A 24,980-nucleotide genomic window follows, 5' to 3' on the forward strand; every position below is an offset into this window, starting at 1 on the left:
ATAGTGCTTTCAAAAACACTTTGGATGTCTAGGCATGCCTGTGATAGCTATCTACATTATTTTGCTACATTTATACAAAGTCTGTCTGTGATAGATAGGTACGCTGGTTTTAAGTTTTTCCCCCTCACCTTTTTAGATAGTATGAGTTTACAGCAGCTGTAAATTAGTGATGGGCTATTAGTGGGCAGTGTCATTATTTAATAAAAATGGCTCCTCTCACCTTATTTTTTATCCAGGTCCCTGACAGGCTGGATGAAATGAGATCCCCATGTAGCAATTGCCATGGAAACCTGTGACTCCCCTCCTATCTCAAGGCAGGAAAATGGGCAGAGCACATCAAAGCTATGTGGAACGGCACAACTTGATAATGAGGTGCCAGAGAAAGTTGCAGGGATGGAGCCTGACAGGGAAAACAGCTCCACAGATGACAACCTGAAAACGGATGAGCGCAAAAGTGAAGTCTTGCTGGGTTTCAGCGTCGAGAATGCAGCTGCCACTCAGGTTACCTCAGCCAAGGAGATACCGTGCAACGAATGTGCTACTTCTTTTCCCAGTTTACAGAAATACATGGAACACCACTGCCCGAATGCCCGCCTTCCGGTCCTGAAGGATGACAACGAGAGCGAGATCAGCGAGTTAGAGGACAGTGACGTGGAAAATCTGACCGGGGAGATCGTTTACCAGCCTGATGGGTCAGCTTATATAATTGAGGACTCCAAAGAAAGTGGGCAGAATGCACAGACTGGGGCAAATAGCAAACTCTTTTCTGCAGCCATGTTTCTGGACTCCCTGGCATCGGCTGGAGAGAAGAGCGATCAGCCTGCTTCTGCACCTCTGTCGTTCTACCCACAGATCATCAACACTTTTCATATCGCTTCATCCCTCGGGAAACCATTTACGGCCGATCAGGCTTTCCCAAATACCTCAGCACTAGCAGGAGTTGGTCCTGTGTTGCACAGTTTCCGTGTCTACGATCTCCGACACAAGAGAGAGAAAGACTATCTAACCAGTGATGGCTCAGCCAAAAACTCCTGTGTGTCCAAAGATGTCCCCAACAATGTGGACTTGTCCAAATTCGATGGTTGTGTTAGCGATGGGAAAAGGAAACCCGTTTTAATGTGTTTCTTGTGCAAGCTGTCTTTCGGTTATATCAGGTCGTTTGTAACCCATGCTGTGCATGACCATCGGATGACCCTTAACGAGGAGGAGCAGAAGCTCCTCAGTAACAAGTGCGTCTCCGCCATAATACAGGGGATCGGCAAAGACAAAGAACCTCTTATAAGCTTTCTGGAACCAAAAAAATCCACTTCTGTGTATCCCCATTTTTCTACTACGAACCTCATAGGACCCGACCCAACCTTCCGCGGTTTATGGAGCGCTTTTCATGTTGAAAATGGTGACTCTTTGCCGGCTGGCTTTGCCTTCTTGAAGGGCAGCGCAGGCAGCCCCGGCTCAGCAGAGCAGCCGCTGGGGATCACCCAAATGCCAAAGGCTGAAGTGACTCTGGGGGGGCTGTCTAGTTTAGTAGTGAGCACCCCGATTACCTCCGTCTCCCTCAGCCACGCGTCGTCTGAGTCTAGCAAGACGTCAGAGAGCAAAGACCAAGAGAACAACTGTGAAAGGCCGAAAGAGAGCCACGCTTTACACCCCAACGGGGAGTGCCCGGTCAAGAGCGAGCCCACCGAGGCGGGAGATGAGGACGAAGAGGATGCGTACTCCAATGAACTAGACGACGAGGAAGTATTAGGTGAACTCACCGATGGTATTGGTAACAAAGATTTCCCTCTCTTAAACCAAAGCATTTCTCCTTTATCATCCAGTGTGCTAAAATTCATCGAAAAGGGCCCTTCGTCCTCCTCGGCCACTGTTTCTGACGACCCAGAAAAGAAAAAGCAGGCCTCCGCCGTCCGGGCCGGGGGCGGTGTCGCCGCCGGCTACGGCATCGGTGGCAAGGACCTGGCAGAAGCGAGTGCCAGTCAAGACGGTGCCACGGCTGCTCACCCAAGTGAGACGGCCCGGGGGGACGAAGACAGCGCGGCTGTTCCTCACCAGCACGGCTTCACCCCGAGCGCCCCCAGCACCCCGGGGCCCGGCGGGGACGGCTCACCGGGCAGTGGCATCGAGTGTCCCAAGTGCGACACGGTTTTGGGGTCCTCGAGGTCTCTTGGGGGTCATATGACTATGATGCATTCAAGGAACTCATGCAAAACCCTCAAATGTCCCAAATGTAACTGGCACTACAAATATCAGCAGACCCTGGAGGCCCACATGAAGGAGAAACACCCCGAGCCGGGCGGCTCCTGCGTTTATTGTAAGACTGGACAGCCTCACCCCAGGCTCGCCCGGGGCGAGAGTTACACATGTGGCTATAAACCCTTCCGCTGTGAGGTTTGTAACTACTCCACCACTACCAAAGGCAACCTCAGTATTCACATGCAGTCGGACAAGCACCTGAACAACGTGCAGAACCTCCAAAACGGCAACGGCGAGCAGGTGTTCGGCCACTCGGCCCCGACCTCCAACCCCAGCCTCGGTGGCTGCGGGACCCCCTCTCCGTCCAAACCCAAGCAGAAACCCACCTGGCGCTGCGAGGTGTGCGATTACGAAACCAACGTGGCCCGGAACCTGCGGATCCACATGACGAGTGAGAAGCATATGCACAACATGATGCTCCTGCAGCAGAACGTGAAGCAGATCCAGCGTGACCTGCACCTGGGCCTCGCCCCGGCCGAGGCAGAGCTCTATCAGTACTACCTCGCCCAGAATATAGGCCTGAGCGGGATGAAGCTGGACCACCCCGGCGACCCGCAGCTGATGATCAGTCCATTCCAGCTGGACCCGGCGACGGCGGCCGCTCTGGCACCGGGACTTGGTCAGTATTTACTGCTTTTCCGCACTGCTGTTAGTTTTCTCATCACATTTTGATTTGGCCTGATGCACCCAGATAAAGTGGTGAGTGCCGACACATTGGGGACAGTGTACTAGAAGGGACTCTCTCTTTAAGCTGGATAATCCGACCATGTGTGCCTCACTGCAAACCTGAATTAACTTCAGAGAGGAAGGAGTTAAGGGAGCAAGGGCCGCAGAAGAGGAGTTGGCAAACTTCGGTTTCCTGTAAGAGGTTGATTAACACATACGAATCGGCATTGATTGCCTGTCATCGTTAGCTATACCTTACTAGGTGTATAGCTCCAATTCTGGCAATTATGCGCTAAAAATATCAAACTTGAGCTTCCGAAGGGTATGCCACTATTTTTCATGACATTTTTTTGAAAAATATTTTAATGTCTGTGATTGAAGATAATTAAACGAACAGGAATACCGTTACCTTACCCCAGCTATTTGGCGGTAGATTGCAGGCACGCATACAGTATTAGCCAAATCTCATCAAGCTTTTAGACAAATTGTGAAATAACAATTAGTGCTCATGTTAAGTTTATCTAGGTGCTTAAATTGCAAGCACGTGACTGTTTTGTTATGGTATTGATCAACTTTCCTGCCCTGGAAAATACAAATTTCAGAATGACATCATGCCCAGTAGGAGTAATTAAAGCTATCTGATGAGGGAATTTAGAAGTTGAAAGGGATGATTGTAATTGATCCTGATTCAATCCTATTACAGCTTTTTATAGTTTAAGCTCTAGAGAAAGCACATTCCTTGTCAAGACTTTATTTTACAGATTCCTTTGTGTGCGCTGTGTTTTCCAGTCTCTATTTTTCCTTTTAATTTTTTTTTTCCTGTAGTAAATAATGAGCTGCCGCCTGAAATCCGGCTTGCCAGTGGTCAGCTAATGGGTGATGACCTGTCCCTCCTTACTGCAGGAGAGCTGTCACCTTATATCAGTGACCCAGCGCTGAAGCTATTCCAGTGTGCTGTTTGCAACAAATTCACCTCTGACAGCCTGGAGGCCCTAAGCGTGCATGTGAGCAGTGAACGCTCCCTCCCAGAAGAGGAATGGAGGGCTGTAATTGGAGATATCTACCAGTGCAAGCTCTGTAACTACAACTCTCAGCTCAAAGCCAACTTCCAGCTCCACTGCAAGACTGATAAACATATGCAGAAGTATCAACTGGTGGCTCACATTAAAGAAGGGGGCAAAAGCAATGAGTGGAGGCTGAAGTGCATTGCCATTGGCAATCCCGTTCACCTAAAATGTAACGCCTGTGACTACTACACCAACAGCGTGGATAAATTACGCTTGCATACCACCAATCACAGGCACGAGGCAGCCCTGAAGCTCTACAAGGTAAGCAGTGTCATCCATTTCTCTTGGCGCAGAGTAGAGGAGGGAATTAACTGTTTTGGAGCTTGGACCACAAATCTGCAAGTTAAGGAAAAAAGAGAGGGAAAAAAAAAAAAATAGAAGGGCAAGAGCCACAGTTTCTGCTTCACATTGCTAAATGCAGAGCCTGTTGAAGTAGATGGAATCAGAAAATATATTTAAAGGATTTGCCATATGTCCCTTTTACACGTATCTCCGTGGGATTGATCACTCTACTGGTTGCCCTGAAATAAAATCACTTTTCTGAGTGTTTCCATATATAAAATAATACTCTTAAACCTCTTTTATTGATTGATCAAAAACAACAACATAGCAACACTCTTAGCTAAGTATTAGTGGTTTCAGGGAGCAGAGGACAAAAATAGCGCTGCCTTGTGAGTGCATCATCTTTTGTTTGGTGACAAACAAGGATGATCCAAACACTATGTGTGGTTTTTGGGTTTTTTTCCCCTGCAAGCTCCTGGTGGTATTGAGTAAAAACACGCCCTCCCTTAGCATCAGTTGTCAGTCTCCTACTTAACTCTGTTGTTATTTTGCATGACTTTTCCCAGCTAGTAAAGTTTTTATCCCCCTCAGTGGGTGTGGCGCAGGTAAAAATGTTCATTGAATGGCAACTAGACTTTTAATATTACAGGGGAAAAAAAAACTATACGGGTGTAATGAACACGCGCAAGCGATGAACATCATTTGTTACATACCTTGTCTTGACTTTTTCTGAACCTAATTACTGGTTAATTTATTTTCTGCAGTTTGTTTACTGGATTGGCTTGATTGTCTTGGTTCATGTACAAATGTAACAGATTCATTTCTATGATGAATAACTTGGTAACTTATAAAAACTTCTTTTGTCCAGAGGATATTAAAATTCAGAAAATATTGCAAACCATTAGTCATCGTAACAAGCTCTAAATATGATTACAAAATCCATTTTGCAAGTGTTATCTATTGATTTATACTAGAAATCAGTGATAACTATACTATCAGGAGTCAACCAGTGATTATAATACCTATGGCTCTTCTAATGCTCTTTCGAACTATAAACAGACCACAGAAAGAGAAGATTGTGGCTATCTCGAGCAGGGGCAAGAATTATTTATTTGGGTTGGCCTGCCACTATTTGTTTGGGCTGTTTCTTGAAGTTCAAATGCTGGATTGATGTACTGAGCGTGAAAACCTAAAGTCGTGGTGTGAGAATTTGTAACGTTGTTTCTGTAATATCGGCTCTCTGTGGATCAATAATGAAAGCATTAGATTTGGGTTATACAGTTTGAGGGGAGTACAGGCCCTGACGTAAGATGGAAAGCTTCTAAGTTGATGGTATTGAAAATATAATATAATGGATTAATTGTATTATAATTCATAGCCTTTACAGCAACAGTTGACAGACATTCAGTTGTCAACTTTTCTTCTGCTGATACCTGAACTATTAAAACTTTTAGAATACCTAGGAGAAAAAAAATAAACATTAAGTTTGTATAAATAATAGATCTCGACCCTGGGAGCTATGTAGAATATTCATGAACTGTGTTTGTATTCACACAGCTCCTCTAACACTTTAAATTAACATGTTGTGAATAGGAGATATAAATGTACAAATTTTTCTGTTTTATTAATCTCATGTGGGAAGCTGAAGAAAGGTAGAGCGTTCCTGTTTATTTTCTCGGGAAAGGTTATTTAATCTAATTGTTTGACGATTATTTACACATGTGTATGTGTGCATTAAGTTTATCCATTCATTCCATGAGTATGGATTGACTACCCTCACTGTCTGTAGAGCAGTTTGCTAGGTGTCAGGGTTACCCTTGAAGTTCCTTTTCAGAGAGAGTTGGATATTGTCTTTGAAAGTGTAACAACCAGATGAGATAGAACTTGCTTATAAAGAGGGCCTTAAAGCAGAGAGAGCTTTAGATCCCAGAACCAAAGGCTATATGTACTCTTACCTTAAAAATGTTATGTCATATATAAATTGACTTTTCCCCCATCCTCTTTATTTGCTTATCTCTTAAATACCCAAGTGTCCTTGTGGTGTGGTGTCTAAAAATGGTCAACAAACAAATAAAAACACACTTTGAACAAACTTACCTTGAATTAAAGGAAGATGGAAGAGAGAAATATTGGAGCCATTGAAACTTGGTATTGGGCAATTGAACTATATTATTTTGCATTAGCCTTCAAGGAGCATTCATTCTTTCTAGAAGTCACTAGAAAAGTTCCTCCAGAGTAGCAATGTGTTGAGGATGCTGTTTCTAAACTGATTTACAGAAAATGTGTGAGTCAGATCCAGAGGATTTTCAAGTGCAGCAGTGAGGATATTAGTAAGCTTGGTCGGCTTGTGTCGGCAAAATAAAATTGCTCCATAAGTAACATTAATTGCTTTTAAATGAGACCCTAACAAATTGGCCTAGGCCTGGAAAAAAATGATGGTTTGTAATATGGGGAAAATATTAAAATTAGACTTAAAATGGTGTCTGAGCTAATGACTAGATAATAACCGCCTATATAAAATTCATTTTCATTAGTTTAATTTACATCATTTTGCATCGTGAATTATTCAGACTTCAAGGGAAAGTGACAAGCAGCAGTTAAAAGACAAATGCAGAGCTGGGAGAAAACAGCTCTTTTCCTCATTGACAGCATATTGATTCGTAACACTCCAAATGTGGGGATGTGTCGGGGCAATTTGAATAGGCCACTTACCTCTTGCATGGTCAGCCTGAAGCAGCATTACCTCAAAGATGTGTGTGTCCTTATTCCAGTTTAAGGAGGTTAGAGGTTAAAGGTTAAGGGGTAGCTTAAAAGCATCATCTGCCTAGCTGCTTAACTTTAACCTGATCAATTTAATGAAAATCTGTTTTACAGATGTTGTTTTAATGTATTTGGCAGGATTTAGGCAGCTTTAACATTAGACGTATGCTAGTAAAAATTATTTCTTTATTTGACCAGAACAACACCTTTTCCTTTCATGTTTAAGGTAGAAGGCTTGTGGGTTACGGTATTTTGGCAAAGAACCCAGAGGCAGAATGTGTTGATGATTTTTCCATATGGACTCAAAAAAAGAATACCTTTATGTCTATTGCTAACGATGACTGCAAAAACAAACAAAGCTGTGTTCATTTTTTGGCAGTATTCTTTACCTTAGGATTTTTTTTTTTTCTTAAAGGAATTTTGTTATTGTTAAGAAAAGCTTACTCCTTTCTTCAGGCAAACTTCTCTGAAGCAGTAAGCACTATTAAATTTTGATATTTTTTTTCCTCTGGAAATTTTAACGAAGCAAAATTGGGCTAGGAAATTCAAACGATAAAATGAAACTGCAGATTGACCTTAATCTTCTCTTTTAATGTCTGAAAGTATGTTTAAAGTGAGGTTAATAAGGACTGAATGCATAGATGGCTACAATCAGTGTTGCAAGGTAAAGTGTGTGTGTGTGTGTGTGTGTGTGTGTGTGTGTGTGTGCATCTGTATATAATGCCAACACAGTGTTCTCAGCTCAGCACTTTATTCGATTTGATTATGTTTTCCCAATTTCAAGCCTTTGCATCCTTTACAAATTTCTGTCGATTGATATTCACATAATGAGTCCTCAATAAATATTTGTAAGATGAATAATGGACTAATGCATGGACTGAGACGTATTAAAGAAACTCCTTTACTTCCAACCCTCATTAAAAAAATAATGCACTGCAATTTGGTCTACCCCTTAAATGATCCCAATCCTTTTCTAAAGTGTCCAGTAAAAAGATGTAACGAAAACCACTTAGCACTATACGTTCCAACTGAGAAAGAACAAATAAGACTTTGGTAATATTTCAGATTTACAGTTTACCTTATTCTTGCCTTAGAATGACCGAGACTTTTCTGGCCAGCTGATTGGTCGACCACCATCTTGCGCAGGGCATGCAAATACGCTTGCCACACCTGTGCTTTAGCTGCTTTGATAATATTATATTGTATTTTTAAGTGAGGTGTTCACGGCTTCGCTGGTTCAAAGTCAAAAGCTTAATTATACTAGTTTTTTTTTTTTTTCTTCCTGCATCTACCAGTTGTGAAGGAGAATCATCTGTCTGAATTCCATAATGCTGTTTTCATATTTGGATTTCAAATTGGCTGAGGGCAGTGAACGAATCTCTTGTCTCTATGGTGAGCAAAGGACGACACGTGGGACTTAGTCCTAGGTAACTTTTAGTGTAACATTCCCCCAAGGAACATTTTTGGAGTTTTCTCATTATCCATGTTATGGATGAGAGAATCCGGGTTAAGAACTAAAATCAAGGTGCTGGGGAGGGTCACAGAAGAGAATGCAAAAACCACGCTGGGCAAAGTATGTGGCAAGGAAATAAAAAAATGGAATAATTAGCTTCACCTGCCTTTTCTGCTTTTTCTTTTTTTTATCTGGTAGGAAATAATAACCCAATCAGTTTGGAATTAACAAAGAATTACAAGCATTTTCATTTCAATAGGCCTGAGCCCAACTTTGCAATTTAAAATCAAATATACCCGATATGTACCATTTCAATTATTGAACTGTCATTGTCCCAGGGCGATGGTAGAAGAGGTTAGGAGATTGCGTGGTACCCATATGCATAAAAGTCATCGTGCAAAAGGAAATTGGAATATGTGTGTGTATCTAAAAAACCAAAACAGGTTTTTCTTAATCTTATTTTAGTCATCTGTTTAGATTAAGAAAGCTGTTTTCAGAGATAAACAGAAGTTTTTCTTTTCTGTTGCTAAACCTTAACGTGAATATGGAAAATTTTGCACTTTTTGTGTTAGTTTCAGATTTCTGTTCCTTTCAAGGTTGAAATGCAGTGTGACATTTAATTTCAGTTGCAGGATTTATTTTTTTAAAAAGTAACCACAACTCAAATTATTCTGTTGTATTCTCATATAAAAAGACAAGGCAGAGGCTGAAAAAACAAGTTTCTGTAGTAGAAAAATACATGCTTGCCTAATACTTATAACTAATAAATATCCAGATCAAATAGAGGTCAGCTGGTTAGCTAATAGCAACTAATAAATCACTAGTGTTTTCAGATCACAATGTAATTGGCCAGCCCTACTACTATGTCTACTTCTGTTTTTAAGCTTGACATTTACTGAAGTACAGCCATGTGTTGGAACACGGCTACTCCAGCACAAATATGGGCATTCTCACTGCATTCACATGGCGAGAAATATATACTACATTATGAGCTGAGAACCCTCTTTGTATTCCACTAGGAAGAAATGACCAAAAATGTCTGTCTATCCAGATACATAATAGATAGATAGATACACATATATATAGATATATATTGATACATACCAATCCCTAGAAGGATTACTTTAAACCAGGTATTAACAGCTTATTACATCCATGTCAGGATAGATAAAATGATTTTTAAAGTGTGAAATTGTTAACAAACCCAGACGAAATTTAAAGAAAGCAAAGCGTGTCATTGGAATCCTCCTACTTTATTTCTGACAAGTCTTTCCTTAACTAGTGCTACCGTCTCCCCACACATCAGGCACACGCCGTTATTCTCTTCTCTCTTTGGCTGAAATCCTTACTGTTTTCTCATCTAGAACTTCTCTTCATGGAAATACTCCGTGTTGCGAGATTACCCATCTAATTCCCCAAAGAAAACGATCATTCCTTTCATTAAGGAGGAAAGAAGCCTTTTTCATAAAAGCAGAGTAGTGCATCCAAAGGTGTAAATGACTTTCAGGTCTTTCCCAAGGTGCATTTGCTTTTTTTTTTTTTTTTTTTTTAATAAATGAGCTTTTTTTTTTTTTTTAAACTTTAATTTACTTATTTATTTATTTATTTTTGGCTGTGTTGGGTCTTCGTTTCTGTGCGAGGGCTTTCTCCAGTTGCGGTGAGTGGGGGCCACTCTTCATCGCGGTGCGCGGGCCTCTCATTATCGCGGCCTCTCTTGTTGCGGAGCACAGGCTCCAGACGCGCAGGCTCAGTAATTGTGGCTCACGCGCCTAGTTGCTCCGTGGTATGTGGGATCTTCCCAGACCAGGGCTCGAACCCGTGTGCCCTGCATTAGCAGGCAGATTCTCAACCAGTGCGCCACCGCGGAAGCCCGTGCATTTGCTTTTAAAGGAACCACTTGACCTGGATGAATTTCTAATGTGTGAGGGGGGATGGTGGTTACATCAGGGATGGGGTTGTGATAGGGCGGTGCCCCACCCTAAGAGCTTCCTGCATTTCCCTTCTTCCGGATACACACACGCACACACACACACACACCCTCCACACACATCACACCCAACCCTCCACTTCAGAGAAGCAGTGAAAACTCTGGCACTACCATTCACTTCACTCCAGGACCGTGTCAACTCAGACTTTGGCATTTATGTTACTGTTTTTGTATAACTTGTGCTCGTTCTGTCTCATGTGAAGTGTAGGTATGGTTTAACCCAAATTAGTAAATCCCTATGTGTCCCCCAACCTGAGGTCATTTAGGGAATGCAGACAAAGGTGTTATATCTCATAATGAACGTGCTCTCCCTGTCTGTTTCTTTGGCTTCCACGTAATCATCCCTGTCAGTGGAGCTCGTTTAAAATCGCTGAAATGTTCAGATGGGTCCTAGGATGCCACGTGGTAAGGCGGCCAGAGTCATATGTTAAGCAGGCCTCGCGCTGCCGAAAGGGTCTTGGCCCGGGATGGAGTGTGGTGGAGCTGGCATGTGCATAATGACCACGGTTCTGCTTCCAGAACATCTGGCCGGCCTGAGTTCTACTGGAAATGCTTTACCAAGTTTGCTTGGAGTCTGAGCCTCTGCTTAGGCTGAGTTCAATTAGACGTGGAGATTTGTTCATTATTCAGATAATTCAAGCCTTCAAAGGCACTTTTTTCCCCCAAATTATCAGTGTATTGCGGGGGAGCTTATGATGATATGATTATTCAAAAGAAGAACAACGATGGAGGCACAGCCCCCTAGAACCCGTTAGGAAACGTCTTCACAGATTCTGTAACCTAGGAGGAGTATGGTGATTAATGTTCTGTTTGCAGAATGCCCAAATGACATCCCAAGTTCTACTTCTAATAAATACAGAAACGTTCATTAAGCACTTCCTTTGGGCCAGGTTTTTAAATGTCTCTGTTTACAGGAGGTTGTGTCCCATTAATGAGGAAGGATACAAACCATCTTCTCTAAGGTGATGCTTCCTAACTCACTCTGTTCTTCCAGTGTGGCAGGGACATTAATCAAATTAAGGGGTGAATCCATATACTAGCCCTTGAAAGCTTCCATGCTTTTTTTCAACAATGGTTGGTCAAAAGGCTGAGTGTGACTGCTTTCTTGGGTCATCAGTACATGTAGAACAATGTCACTTGTATGTCTTGGCTGACTCATTGCTCTCTTGCAGTGTACGACTTAGTTAGTCAGTTTCAGACAAAGGTTATGGTGGGAATTACAGAGCAGGATAGAGCTTTTCTATTTCTTGGAACATTTATGTTGTTCTTTAAACATGAGGATGGTGCCACTGATGCATTGCCTAGAAAATGAAGAAGAGAACCACTTACTAAAGAATGCAAAATGTGTCAGATTATAACTTCAGTCGATTCCCTTCTAGAACCAGGATGCTACTTTAGTTTGAGTCTTGGGGGATCTTTCTAACTTCTGTCTGCAGTACTGTCGAGAATTCTGCTTAAAGGTAAATTATTGTAATGACAGTTCTGTATTACCACAAATAACACTTACATGTGGCAACATTTCATTTCACTCGGTTTTATAATATTTTATTAATACTCTAGGTTTCCTAAAGGAAAAGTACTTTTGCAGCTTTGAATATAATACTTACATATATTAAATATGTATATGTAAATATAAATGTGTATTGAGACCATACTCTCAATACTTTATTGATACAGATGTTCCTAAATACTTTCTTTCATTGGAAATATTAGGAAGCATAGAATACACACTTCTCTCTCCTTGTTGCTTAAGGGATAAATGTTAGGGTTATATTTTCCGATTACTCAATTTTTAGGGAGTAGTGTGGAGGACGGTTAGGGTTGAAGAATTCTTTGTCCCTGGATATCTGCTGATAAAAATTAGTGGAATGCAGTGCTGAGGATGTAAAGAAATGAGCTATTGATAAGTCCAAATGTATTGCTTAATTCGAGTTTGGGAGGAAAGCTTTAAAAGTTTTACTTACTGCTTTTCAGTGCACGATTATGTGTCTTGTGTCGAGAAGAGCCTTATTTATAGATAGAGTTGGTAATTGACTGTCTAGGTATGATTTACAAGCTATTGGAAAGAATCTCACCAAAAATATCCCTTCTTCTGATGCCAGTCTGTTGTCAGTGAAACCGTATTGATACTTGACTTATCCATTTATCACCTCTTAAAATGGCACAACCTTTTGAACAACAATTGTAAGTTAAAGCATTTTATGTGCATTATCTCATTTACTTTTCCCAACAGTTATATGTTGTTATTCCCATTTTGACATATGAGGAAACTGAGATTCAGAGCAAAACTCCTTGTTCAAGTCCTCACAGATAGTAAGAGCACGTGCTGGGGTTCTCACTCTGGTCTCTTTTCAACCCAAGCCTTCGCCTACAGTATGAGGCTTTGCTAATGAAAACATTTTGTTATAATACTTGAGAACAGGAAGAACAGAGAGTGAGAAAGGAAGAGAAGGGCTGGGGGTCTCAGAGGCAAACAACCGTTTTGTCCAGGGTTAGTTATTTTGGAGCCCACCTTTATTCCTTCAAGTTACAGATTCCCTTAAAGACACTGCAGATGCAATGTAACATAGGAGCTGGCTGGTAGGGTTTGCACCCACGATTGCAGTCAACTGGCGTGATGAACTTACACCTCTTGCGGGCATCTCCAAGCCCGAGGGAGAGACTGCGGGTTCAAACTGTTACCTGACTCTTTCCTGTCACAACAGAACTCTTTCCCTTTAAAGAACCTTTCCTTTTGCTGGCATTTTGGGGTGTTTGGTATATTAAATAGTAAAGGACTCATAGAATATTTATCACTTCGAGTGCCTGAGCTCTCAGTGCTTGCAAGTTAAGCACCTTTGGAAGCTGCCTTAATTCATTCAGGTCACCAGGGTACTTCAGCAGTAATGTACTAAATGGTACCCTGCTGACCTGAAAGATGGAATGTGCCTCCCTAAGCATTTAACTTCCTACACAGCAACAAGGAAAGCACAGTCTACTCTCTGCCCAGGACCTGAGTCTCCTCTTCCCTCTTCCTGACATCCTTATAACTACTGGAGGAAGTCCTATTCATTTGCTACGTAACTAGCATTTTTAAAAATAATCTTGTTTTGAATTATTATTATTTTTTTAACTTGTATTTTTTACTTCTTACTTTGATTCATTTTGTTCCAAGCTTCCAGGAATTTTCTTTCCACCATAGGTTTCTAATGCACTCCCTTCCTCTCTCCTCCTCGAAATTTTGCTAATGATTCCAAGGAACTGGCCCACATCTTTTTAGAACTATTGACGTGGACTTCCCTTAGAGATGCTTGAGGAAAGCTTGCCTTCCTGAATCTGGCTACCGATCCTGCAAAAAATTCTCAGTCATTGACACCGCTGCAGTTGACCGTACTCATTAATGAAATATTCTTTTAATGGAAAGTAAGAATAGTCTTAGTTTTGAAGTGACCGAACTGTTAGCAGGAGAGAAGCTCCCAATACCAAAGCTGGTGTGTGTAAAGGATGCAACGACATTTGGATGATTATGATGGGCAGTATCTTTTAAAGACTTTAAATATTTCTAACTCTTTATTTGGCAGGTCTGAAAATAATACTAGCATATGTCCTTAGGGCCTGAAGTCATTCATTGTTCAGTTGTGGGAAATCAGGTAGCAAGTCTGATTGCCATCACCTCTGGAAGACTGTCAGTTTACAAAGTATCTCCTTTAAACTCAACATATATTCAGCACTTACCACTAAGTAACAGGGCAGGTGACACCAGACATGAGGGAAGGGGAGAATGATTCCCCAATTTACACCAAATAAATAGTGTTGTTTTTAAAAATAAGATTAACATGCTAAAATGGGAAATATGTAAACAGCAGAATATACCTTTCAGAATTTATTTCATTTGGTGAATTGATATTACACAAACTTTGGAAGGGAGAAAACATTCTCTTACTTACTATGAGATACTATCACCGCTTTTTAAACAGAGGCGCCTCAATGTCTTTTGAGAAAGAATTTGACTAAAAGCAAGTTCTGTTTTAATTTATTTGTTTTGGTTTATTATAATTTTTATTAGCAAATTAAGTAATTAAAAAAAAACCATTTGGATGGAACCATCGTACCAAGTTTTTCCATCATGAGCATTTCCTGAGAAGATACTCCCCAGGCTCATAATCAAATTCCTTAAAAATAGATCCAAAGAGAATTCATAACTAACTTTTTTTTCCCAGAGAAATAGAGTCTCTGGCTCTGTTAATTCCTTAAATATTAGAAAAACTAGGATGGGTTTTATGAAGAATTCTTTAGTTTTTAGAGTATTCATTCTTAACATGGCAATAGAATTACCATCTTTAAGTCAAAAATGCAAACATTTCCTATTGCTTAATTGTGTTGACATTTACTTAGATGTATGTTTCAAAATAGACTCTCAAGTATAATATTTACTTATAAGTTCCTGTAGCATGTACTAGGTCATTTTATTTCTTCCTGTAGAACTGTGGCTACCCCTTTAAAAGTAATGGCTTCATAACTTATTGGAAAAGCATTGATACAGAAGTACATCGAAACTGATTTTTTTTAAAGTCTGTGAACACTTTTCTAAAAAGTGAACCATTTAATTCTTTATCAGTGGGTATGGAAGAATGTGGATATATTCAGTGCTCACGCGTTTGGTGATTATAAAGGCAAAATGCCAGTACTCCAGTGACGTTTTCAGTATGTATCCAAGGAGACCTACCTATACCTATTTTGCTCAAACCCTGAAACAAATTGCATGCTCGTGCACGCGTGTGTGTGTGTGTCTGTGTGTGTGTGTGAGGGAGAAATGAGTGAGAATACAGTATACGAAGACTTATTTTAAAAAAATTGTTGAAGATTATGAGTTAATCATTAATGCCTACTTATTTTGTTTTAAAGTAGAACTCAGAAATCTCTTCCTGCAAATTGTAAGTGTTCTCGGTCCCTAGAGGTAATAAACCTTTGATGATGCTGTGCAAGACTCATCCACAAGCCCTGAAATCAGTTCTGTATGTACACATGACTAATCAAAGGTTCAGGGAACAGGTTATGATTTGGTAAAAGTGATAGGTGCTCCAGAAAGTAAATGGCCTCAGCAACTGGGGGAGCACATTTAGCCTTTTTTCACCTTATAGAAGGCAGGTCCTAGTCCCACCATTGGAGCAGGTATCTTTTTACAAAGGCTTGAGCACTAAGTCTTTTGAAAAGTTATCTTTTAAAGCAAAGAGTTTCTCAAATTAATATCTATCTAATTAGTACTCTATTCTTTGCCTTAAAGTCACACAGATACAAGACACTTAGACTCAAAAGTATCCTTGAAATTCAGGGAATTAGGTAATCAGAACAAATATCTTCTTAAATTGATCAACTGTCGATGTCCATAGGGGAAAATGATGAAATAAGACAGCAATCTCGATAATTAAGCATGAAATTATTGAGGAAAATGTGAGTAAAAGTCTCAAGAAATCAGTTCTAAAATAGAAAAGGGAGGAACTAAAAGAACTAAACTACAAAACCTACCACGTGGGCAGTGCAGTGAATGTTGAGGCCATTGTATTCTGGTTTCTTGCTGCTTTTTTTTTTTTAATCTGCAACAGCTTTGTTGAGATATAATTCATGTACCACGAAATTCACCCATTTAAAGCATCTAATTCAACGTTTTTTAGAATAGTCACAGAATTATGCAATCATCACCACAATTGATTTCAGAACATTTTCAACACTCCAAAAAGAAATCCTGTGCCATTTACCCCTCCCCCCCTCAATAATCCCGACCTCCCCTGTCCAGGCCCTAGGCAGCCACTAATTGCCTTCTGTCTATCTAGACTTGCTTATTCTCGACATTTCATATAAATGGAATCATACTATGTATGGTCCTTTGTGACTGGCTTCTTTCACTGAGCATGTTTTCAAGATTCATCCATATTGTAGCGTGAATCAGTACTTCATACCTTTTTATTATGGAATTTCCATGGCATGGATAAACTACATTGATTTATCCTCTCATCAGTTGATGGGCATTTGAGTTGTTTCCACTTTTTGGCTCTTATGAATAATGGTGCTATGAACATTTGTGGATAGGTTTTTGTGTGGACATGTGTTTTCATTCTCTTAGGTTTATACCTAGAAGTGGAATTCCCAAAAGAGCAATCACTGATATTAACTGGACTCAGTACTGCTGGTCACTTCTTATTCATACCTGATCAGCTTCTTTTCCCTTTCCCTTTAGAAAATATTACACATGTTTATCACTCTTCTGATGCTCTTTATTCATACTTTGCTCCATGGCCAACAAGTGCAGTGAGAAAAATTTGAACATTTATTGAGCACTTACTAGGTGGCAGGTAATCTTCTAAGTTCTCTAAATATATTAACTCATTTCATTCTAACAGCAAACCTATTAAGTAGGCATTATTATTATACCCATTTTGAAGATGAAGAAACTAAGGCGATGAAAGCTTAATTAATTTATCCAAGGTCACACAGCTGGTAACAGTGCCAGCTGAGTCAGGATTTATACTTGGATTGACTGGTTCCAGCACCCACCGTCTTAAAGAGGACACTTTGTCCCAGTGAAGATACATTGAGAAAGATGTCTGGAAAGGAGGGCCTTATTTGTGGCATGTAAGAGTATAACTGTAACAGCTGATCTTTGGGAAGGACATCCTCTGAGAGGGAAAGAAAAGAAGTAATGATGAGATGGATAGAGATTTAGAGACTTTGGGAGGGGGTAGTGAGGACTGGCAAATTAGAAAAATCACTGATAACATTACATAGTTTTTAGTTCTTTTTTAGGTCAGAATGTAAACCATTATTTGGTTTATACAGTGTTCTTTGAAAAATGTTTATGAACTGAATTCTCCTTAAGGAATGAAAAATTGGTAGATTTTATGATAATTACTGAAACACATTTTGTTAGATTGGTGTGTTAGTAACACACAAAAGCTTGTTTGTCCTCATTGCACTGTGCTAGTGAATAAAACAGACGCAGAGGGTATATGAAGCAGTTCCTGTCCTCAAGAAGCTCTGAAGGTTTTCGAAGAAACTATACAATGCTTTTTATCTGCGCTTTATTTTCCCTTGTGAATTGTCCCTAACAGCTTTTCTGAATTCCAGAAGTTTGTAGGGACATTTTTACTCCTCTATATAACACATTTTAGCAATGTTTACTCCTTTGTGTCATCCAGAAAGTTAATATTTAGATTTCCTGTGGTATTTACGAAGAAATTAGATTCCTGCCTTGCAGGACTTTGATAAAGTGGCTGTTTGTTTCCACACAAGATGTCCCATTGTTGAAAAATAATGCACAGTAACAGTATAATTTAAATTTTCTCTCCCTTTTGCCTCCCACTCCCCACCTATGTGATGTTTTGTGAGCACGATTTTTATGTTTTCAGAGTGGTAAAGATGTGGATAAAGTGAAATATTACTCGGTGCTTTTTTTTTTGCTAACTAGAAAGATTCTTTTTCTTTTTCTAGATATAAAAACAAAAATAGACTTGTTTCTAATAGCTAATCTAATTAATCAGTGGTAAATGGTCTTGATATTTTATCTGTAGCTATTTCAGGCATCATCCTATTTTATTCAAACACTTAACAAATGACCTTGACGTTTTCAATTTCCAGAGACCTCCTGCTCACATGAGTAGGGTAAGGTCAGGGCTTGGGCTGCCAGGGTTCCTACTGTTAGGACATAACATTGCATCATTTCTCCTTTTTGTTTTACTCTGAAAAAAGTTTTTAAGGAAAAATTACGCAAGAAAATATGATAAGCTCTCATATTGTCTCAGGCTAAAAGATTCCCTAGAGCTGCTTTCTTGAGTCTGAAACACAGTGAGACTGAAAGATTGGATGACTATTTCAGCACTTACGTCCAGGAACACTGATGAGCTTAATAAGCCTTGACAAGGTGGGTATCACTTTTGATGCCCTCCCATTATTAGTATATTGGGGGTGGGGTGCAGTGGGAGAGTGTGGGGTGATGTCTCAGAGAAAGGCAGTGGAAGATAGGCCCATCTATCTCCCTGCAGCCCTCTGTAGCTCAAGAAAAGTTTAAAAGAGTTAGGCATTTTCTGTCTTGAAGCATCCAGCTGACTTTTTCACTCTTTATGTGGTTTTTGGCAAGCATTTCTGTGCCTTAGTTAATATATTAGTAAATGGAGAAAAAAACACTCCAGTGAGTTCTAGAGATCTTAATTAAGGTACAAAAATGCTTTGAAAATGCAGTCTGAGATGAAAGCTTTTCTTATATGTGGAAAATATTACTCGTGTCTTGTCAGCACATCTACTCCATTGGCATTGCTCTTTGTACTTGGAGATAACTTCTACTTTTCTTATTATTGGTAAGACACTTTCCTTTTTAATTTCTGTGAGTGCACTTGGTTACACTACTATATCTAGGACTTGTCATTCCTGAAAAGCCATTCTTAACTTTCTCTCTCCAACTGGCCTTCAACTGAAATTTGCTTCGAAGAGGAATGTAGCTATACTATACTCATCAACTTAAATATGGGTAAATATAGCTCAGAGAAAATAACTATTTGTGTATCCTTTTATGTGCTTTAAATTCAATATCCATTCTTTCTTAGAAGTTTGCCCGCAGAAAAGGAACTGTGTATGACACTTTTAAATACCACTTTTCAAATCTGCCAAGTGTGAATTTGCAAATGTGTAGTAGTAAGTGGAGCTCACACAGCTGAAAAATGAATGTTTAAAGCTTCTGTGTCTGGCATTAATTTGCTTCTGCCTTTTGGCTGCTGCCACAAATTTTTCATCTGTAAAATGGGTACTGAGTTACCATTATGATTAGAAAGTCAGCATTAACTTAACGGTCGTTGAGATCTGGTCTACACGTAATCACGTCTGTCATTCTTAGAGCTGAATTTATTCTGAGCTTTAACAAGTATCTCATCTTAAATTGCTGAGGTAGTTGCACGTATTTATCAGGTTTCAGATTTTCCATTGTTTTGTTTAATCTGCAGATATATGTTTATGTATTTTTCTTGTAAACAGGAAGCAGGGTAATAATTATATATAAAGAAATAACTAAACCACATCTCTGAATCCCCTGTTCTTTATTTACTTATTTGACTAATCATGTCACTTAATCTTTTGAGAGCCCACTCTGTCAGGCCCTGTGCTGGGGAATAAGGATATGGCATCAAACAAGACAGACACAGGCCTTGCTCTGGTAGAGCTTACAGTTTAGTGGAGGAGACAAGCATTAAACACAGAATCACATATGAGGCAAAGAAACAATTATTTACCTTTGTGAACAAATAATATAAGTAGTTGTTTTTGATCTGGCACGTTTATTTGTGTCATTAGTACATAGGTATTTGTGTAAATCAAACTCATCCTTTACTCTTGAAAGAAAGTGAAGAATTTGAATGAGAGCCTGTATTGAGGTATTTAGAAAAGTAGCCGGGGCTGAGCTGAATTGACTTCGCTAGATATCGACTGTCCTGTAGAAAAAGGCATTTATTTACCAGTGAGATTTGATCAGAGTGAAAGCACTTTTGAACTTGTTGTGGGGGGGGGGGGTGGCTGTCAGGAAACATTTTTGTGAAAAGACATTCTGGAAACGGCTGCATATCCAGCTGACGGATTTGTGCAGAATGTGTGTGGAAGGCTGAATGAACTAAAGGTGAACATGAGATTCCCTGTAGGAACTTTCAAAACATACTGACGCCAAGGCCACCACCTCTGCGGGCGGGGTGCAGCCTGGAATCTCTTCATTTAAATGGATGATCCTGCCCATCAGTCGGATTTGAGGATCACTGGGCTAGTGGGCTGTGAAAGTCACCGTCGATCTGAAGACTCCTGAAACGGTAGTGACTGCGGAGGGTGTGCTGAGCTGGGCTGCATTAGCATCTGTACCTCCTTGTTCAGAAGAGGAAGCTGTGTCTTCCGCTGTCCCCTGTGTTCTCTCCATTCACGGACTAAGACTTTGCTAGAGTCTGTCAGTCCTGCATACTCTTGTCTGAGGAAGTCGTGGAAGGCATTGCCCTCTGTCTTGCTCCTGGTTTTGCCCCTAAGGACAAAAGTCTGACCTGTTTTGATATACAAAAAAAAAAAAAATCCCATTTCGGTAGGAAAAATGGCAAACCTTTATAAAGAAAACCTTTCTGCACAAAACAGCTGTTTTTTTGTTGAAAGTCTGGCACTTTAGTAAACTGTCGGGCCAAGAAACTACTCTCTCAGTCCAGATGTCGGTTAAAAAAGAAACAAACAAAAAAAACTAAGGCCCCTGGATTGAATTTTGGAGGAATATCTTTGCTGGTAAATTTTTGGAATCATGCGTTGCCTCATCATAGTTGCAGAAATCCACTCTCCTCGTACACAAAGATATCCCCAGGCAGCAGATATATAGTCTGTTTTCTGAACAGGAATCTTATAGGTCTCAGGAGAGTCAGCTTCCACAGGCTTGCTGGGTTGTACGCTCATTTGTAGCTCTCTGTAATGATTCTGTGATTTCTCATTTTCTTGCTATTTTAGGAAGGCAGATCCTGAGGTTTGTTTTTTGGAGTTTTGCATATTCTCTTTCTTTCTCACCGTAGATGTGGATATAAGTGTATGTGTGTGGGGTGTGTGTGAGGTGTGTGTGTGTGTGTGTAGGTATAGATGTGTGTATGTATGTGTGTATATCACTTTATCTTGTTTATGAGAGAGAACCGTGTATTGTATCATCTATAATTTGACAATTTTCTTTTAATGATATCTGTACTTTTCTTTTCTCCCAAATATAGCATCTAATACAGATACACTGGCAGCTACAATGATAACCAATGCTAAAAAGAAGCAAATAACTACAATGATCAATTTCATAAGCAACAGAAACTATATTGTCAGAACACACAACCCTGGAAAAGTTATTGCATTTAACCACTTGCATGTTAAAGACTAGATCTTCGTCTATTTCATAAAGAAATACCTTTTTTTTGTAGATCAACTTGAAATAATCAATCAGTTCTGTGCTGACCCATGATCTACTGTAAAATGCCAATGCCAAACTGTATCTGAGTCCCACCGGCCATATAGCCTGTGTCCCACAAAAGACCCAGATAAAACAATCCTTCTTCCCACCAACTGAAAGAGCAAGCTAATGAAATAACTGAGTTATTTGCTTAAAAATAATCAAACCAATCATTTCAAGATCTTTCTATGAATTTGATTGGCTAGATCAGTTACTTGAGTCCAGCTGATGCATGTAGATCAGTGCAGAATAGAAGTTTCCTGCCCTGCCTGGGCTGAGCCTCTGGCATTTGGTTATCTAAGGATGATGTTCCCTGAGCACACGTAAGTATATATAAACCTTTGGAGGTTTGTGCTCAAGTAAAAGACATAGGACAGTGTTACATGTTTGTGTGACCTAGAGCGTTTTGCTCTTCGCTGACAGACATCTCATCTGCCTGTGCCAGTATGAATGCAAGGACATTTCATAGTCATAATCTGTTAATACCAGTTAGCAGTGTCACAAATTAAAGCATTAGTGGATTTGTGTTGCTTGAGGAAGCAACTGATATAAAATGCCAGGAGGTTGGAGGAGTGGGGTAGTTGATGGTAACATAATTCTACATACCATGGGGTCTCCATGCCGGTGGCGTGAAGCCTCGGAGTATACCTTCACAGGGAGACCAAATGAATAGTTCAGTGGGCAAAAGATATATCATTAAGATGCATTAGTCCAGATACATCCTCAAGGAAAAAAATTTTGGTGACTAGAAGACAACAAAAACCAAAAGAAGATATCCTTTTATTCACAGAAAAAGAAAGATTTTACTATGTAAAAAAACCCAAACAAACCAAAAAACTGTTCATTGTACAGACAAAAAATTCTTCCCAGCATTTGAAGAAGTGCATTTTCTTTTTTTAAACTGAAGCATAGTTGATTTACAATGTTGTGTTCATTTCTGCTGTATAGCAAAGTGATTGTTATACATATGTATACATTGTTTTTTATGTTCTTTTCCATTATGGTTTATCACAGGTTACTGAAGATAGTGCCCTGTGCTCTACAGTAGGACCTTGTTGTTTATCCATCCTGTACGTAATAGTTTGCATCTGCTAATCCCAAACCCCCAATCCATCCCTCCCCACCCACCTCCCCCAGAAGAAGTACGTTTTCTACATTTGCATCGTTTTGGGTCTCTACTCACTTAAATAAAAACTTAATGATGGTTTTCAAAATATATTTTTACAGGAAATGTTAATACTCCCGTGACAGAGATTTTGACCAAATCATTAATGCTGATACTATCATGAAGGACACATAACTCTCTTATCAAGAGACCTGTCACCTGGGAATATGGAAATAATTGCGTAAATTATGGAAGGAATATTAGATTAAATTTCCTCTTTAACTTTAGTAGTGGTTTGAAAAAGTAATGCATTTATTACTGTAGCACTTTTTGTATTTGCCTAGGCATTTAAATGATTTTTCATATTTCTCCCTTTTTAGCCTAGATTATGGATATATTCTGAGAGAAAGTTATAGGGACTAACAATTACAGAGAATGAGAACCCGTGGTTAAAATTATATGCACACTGAACTACAATGAGGGTATTAAAAGTATTTCATCCCATTTGTAAACTATCTTCCGTGACTATGAAAGGGCAGTATTTTTCCAATTATATCTGCTTTAGCCTGCAAATGGATTACCTTATAAGAACCCTTATAAAGCAAAGAGTCCCAAAATAATTGAAAGTGGAAGGACAGATAAGCTGGGCATATAAAGGCCCTGAACAAACTTCTCTCAATAGCATTCGCAGGACAGGAGAAAAAAAAAAAAAAAAAAAAGTTTCTCTTAACTCCTGCTCAGGCCCAGGTGACCACTTTAAGCCTTAGCATCTGGATGCTTCTTATTGACAGGGAGTGCCTACTGCATAATTTCTAGCTCAATTCTCCAGTGTCTGGAAGATTGCATTTTGACTCTCCCCAATATTAATAACCAGATTCGATCTGAGGCCTGTCCAAGGCCAGGTGGACGGGCCAGGTGAGCCTGTTTGTCTGTGTGCAGGAACTGTGACATCTACTCAGAGTGGCAGGTGTTAACCTTCAGGCCACCGAAAGGAGCCTCTTCCTGCTGGGAACAAAGAGCCCCAGGGGCTGTGGCTGTGTACTTCTCCTCCCACCCACCCCCGTGCTCATAATATTTTCCCACGTGATACACTGTTGAAGGAATGCATTTCAGAAGAGGTAAATGATTCAAATCAGCTCAATAAAAGCAATAATATCTATTTGCATTCTTGTTCAGAACTTTGATTCAGATTTGACAGTGTTTTATGTGGATTGATTTTGCATGGCTTTTCCTTTTTTAGGTGAACGATGCAGCCATGCTAGAGCGTGGTATGGTTATTCCTGAAACGCCCCTCGGGTTTGCAAGTAAATTAGTACAAAAGCTCTAGAGTACGGGGTAAGACATATTTTAGAAACCAGATAAACAACTCTGGAAGCTCCAGAATTTGTAGTATTCTACTATGAAACATATCAAATAAACGCTGTTGAAAAAAAAAAAAAATCTTGCCTCTTTCTGGGTAAAAATTCCTAAGAAGCTATTTGATTCCTAATTGATTTTCTACATCAGTTGTTCATTGAATAGATAAGTAGTGCCTGTGATATTTGATTACAGAGCAAGGCACCCATTTAACCTTCTGTTCTTTCCAGGCCAGGATTTCAAATACAATAGAATGTTCCTCCCCGAGGCTCAGCAGGATTAGACAGCTAGCGGTAATCCCTGATACGCTGAAATAGACCTGATAGAACTTCACCTCACTTGTTTAGGATTACGGTCATGAATTCAGCTCACCCAGCAGCATTAACCCTTTGCGGACTTGGGCTGGGCTGCTCTATCAGTAAAAGCAGTAAATAAGCAGAAACCTATTAATAAATTCTAAGCAGTTACATCTTACTTCTTGACCAAAGCATAATAATAATTTTAAAGTTAGGACAGATGTGTGCTCTACACTGATTTTCCAAAATTTTCTGTCTTGAATATGTCTCGAGATTTATATTACTGTATCTTCTTAAATATAAATTTGTTTCAGAAACCTTATGAAAAGTTCTGGTTCATGGAATAGCTTTCCCACCGCGGTCATGCTAAAATCATCTTGTGGAGGCGAAGGATAAATGACTTCATATAAAGTAGGCCCTTGATGTTCTAGGTTAACTGGAACCAAGGCAAGTAGGAAAATCCCCAAACCTCATTTTAGCCAGTGGTTTCCAGTCTCTTCCTTTTCCTTTCATAGAGCAAATTCCATAGGTTTGAGTTTAATGCTCTCTCTTTCCCCTCTGGGGGATATGAAAATGAGCTGAGAAATGGCCAAGAGGCAGGAAATCAGTGGGTGAAAAAGAACTTAGTAAAAGGTATAGTTAATCCATAGATTGCAAAGTCAGCCCATGTTAATCAAAGAGATGCAAGGAAAGGCATACACTCTTTCAATGCTGGCGCTGGCGGCAGTACTGGCCTTTATCATGGTTTTTAAATAATTTACATTGAAATCTGCTCCTGACACTAGTAAGCCATCA

The 24,980-nt window shown here is 39.8% G+C and overlaps 1 protein-coding gene across 2 annotated transcripts in view; it reads left to right on the forward strand.

The window, feature by feature from the left end:
• The first annotated feature begins 282 nt into the window (after window positions 1–282).
• The window catches only part of ZFHX4 (zinc finger homeobox 4), a 151,595-nt gene continuing 126,897 nt past the window's right edge, over window positions 283–24,980 (forward strand). Inside the window, exons 1-2 of one of the 2 annotated variants that reach the window (XM_061171648.1) lie at window positions 283–2,872; window positions 3,745–4,247. In XM_061171648.1, the coding sequence (XP_061027631.1) occupies window positions 283–2,872; window positions 3,745–4,247 (3,093 nt within the window). The remainder of the gene's footprint in view (window positions 2,873–3,744; window positions 4,248–24,980) is intronic. The other variant, XM_061171649.1, reaches the window with a different exon arrangement.

Source organism: Eubalaena glacialis, chromosome 17 (assembly GCF_028564815.1).
Source record: "Eubalaena glacialis isolate mEubGla1 chromosome 17, mEubGla1.1.hap2.+ XY, whole genome shotgun sequence".
NCBI lineage: Eukaryota > Metazoa > Chordata > Mammalia > Artiodactyla > Balaenidae > Eubalaena > Eubalaena glacialis.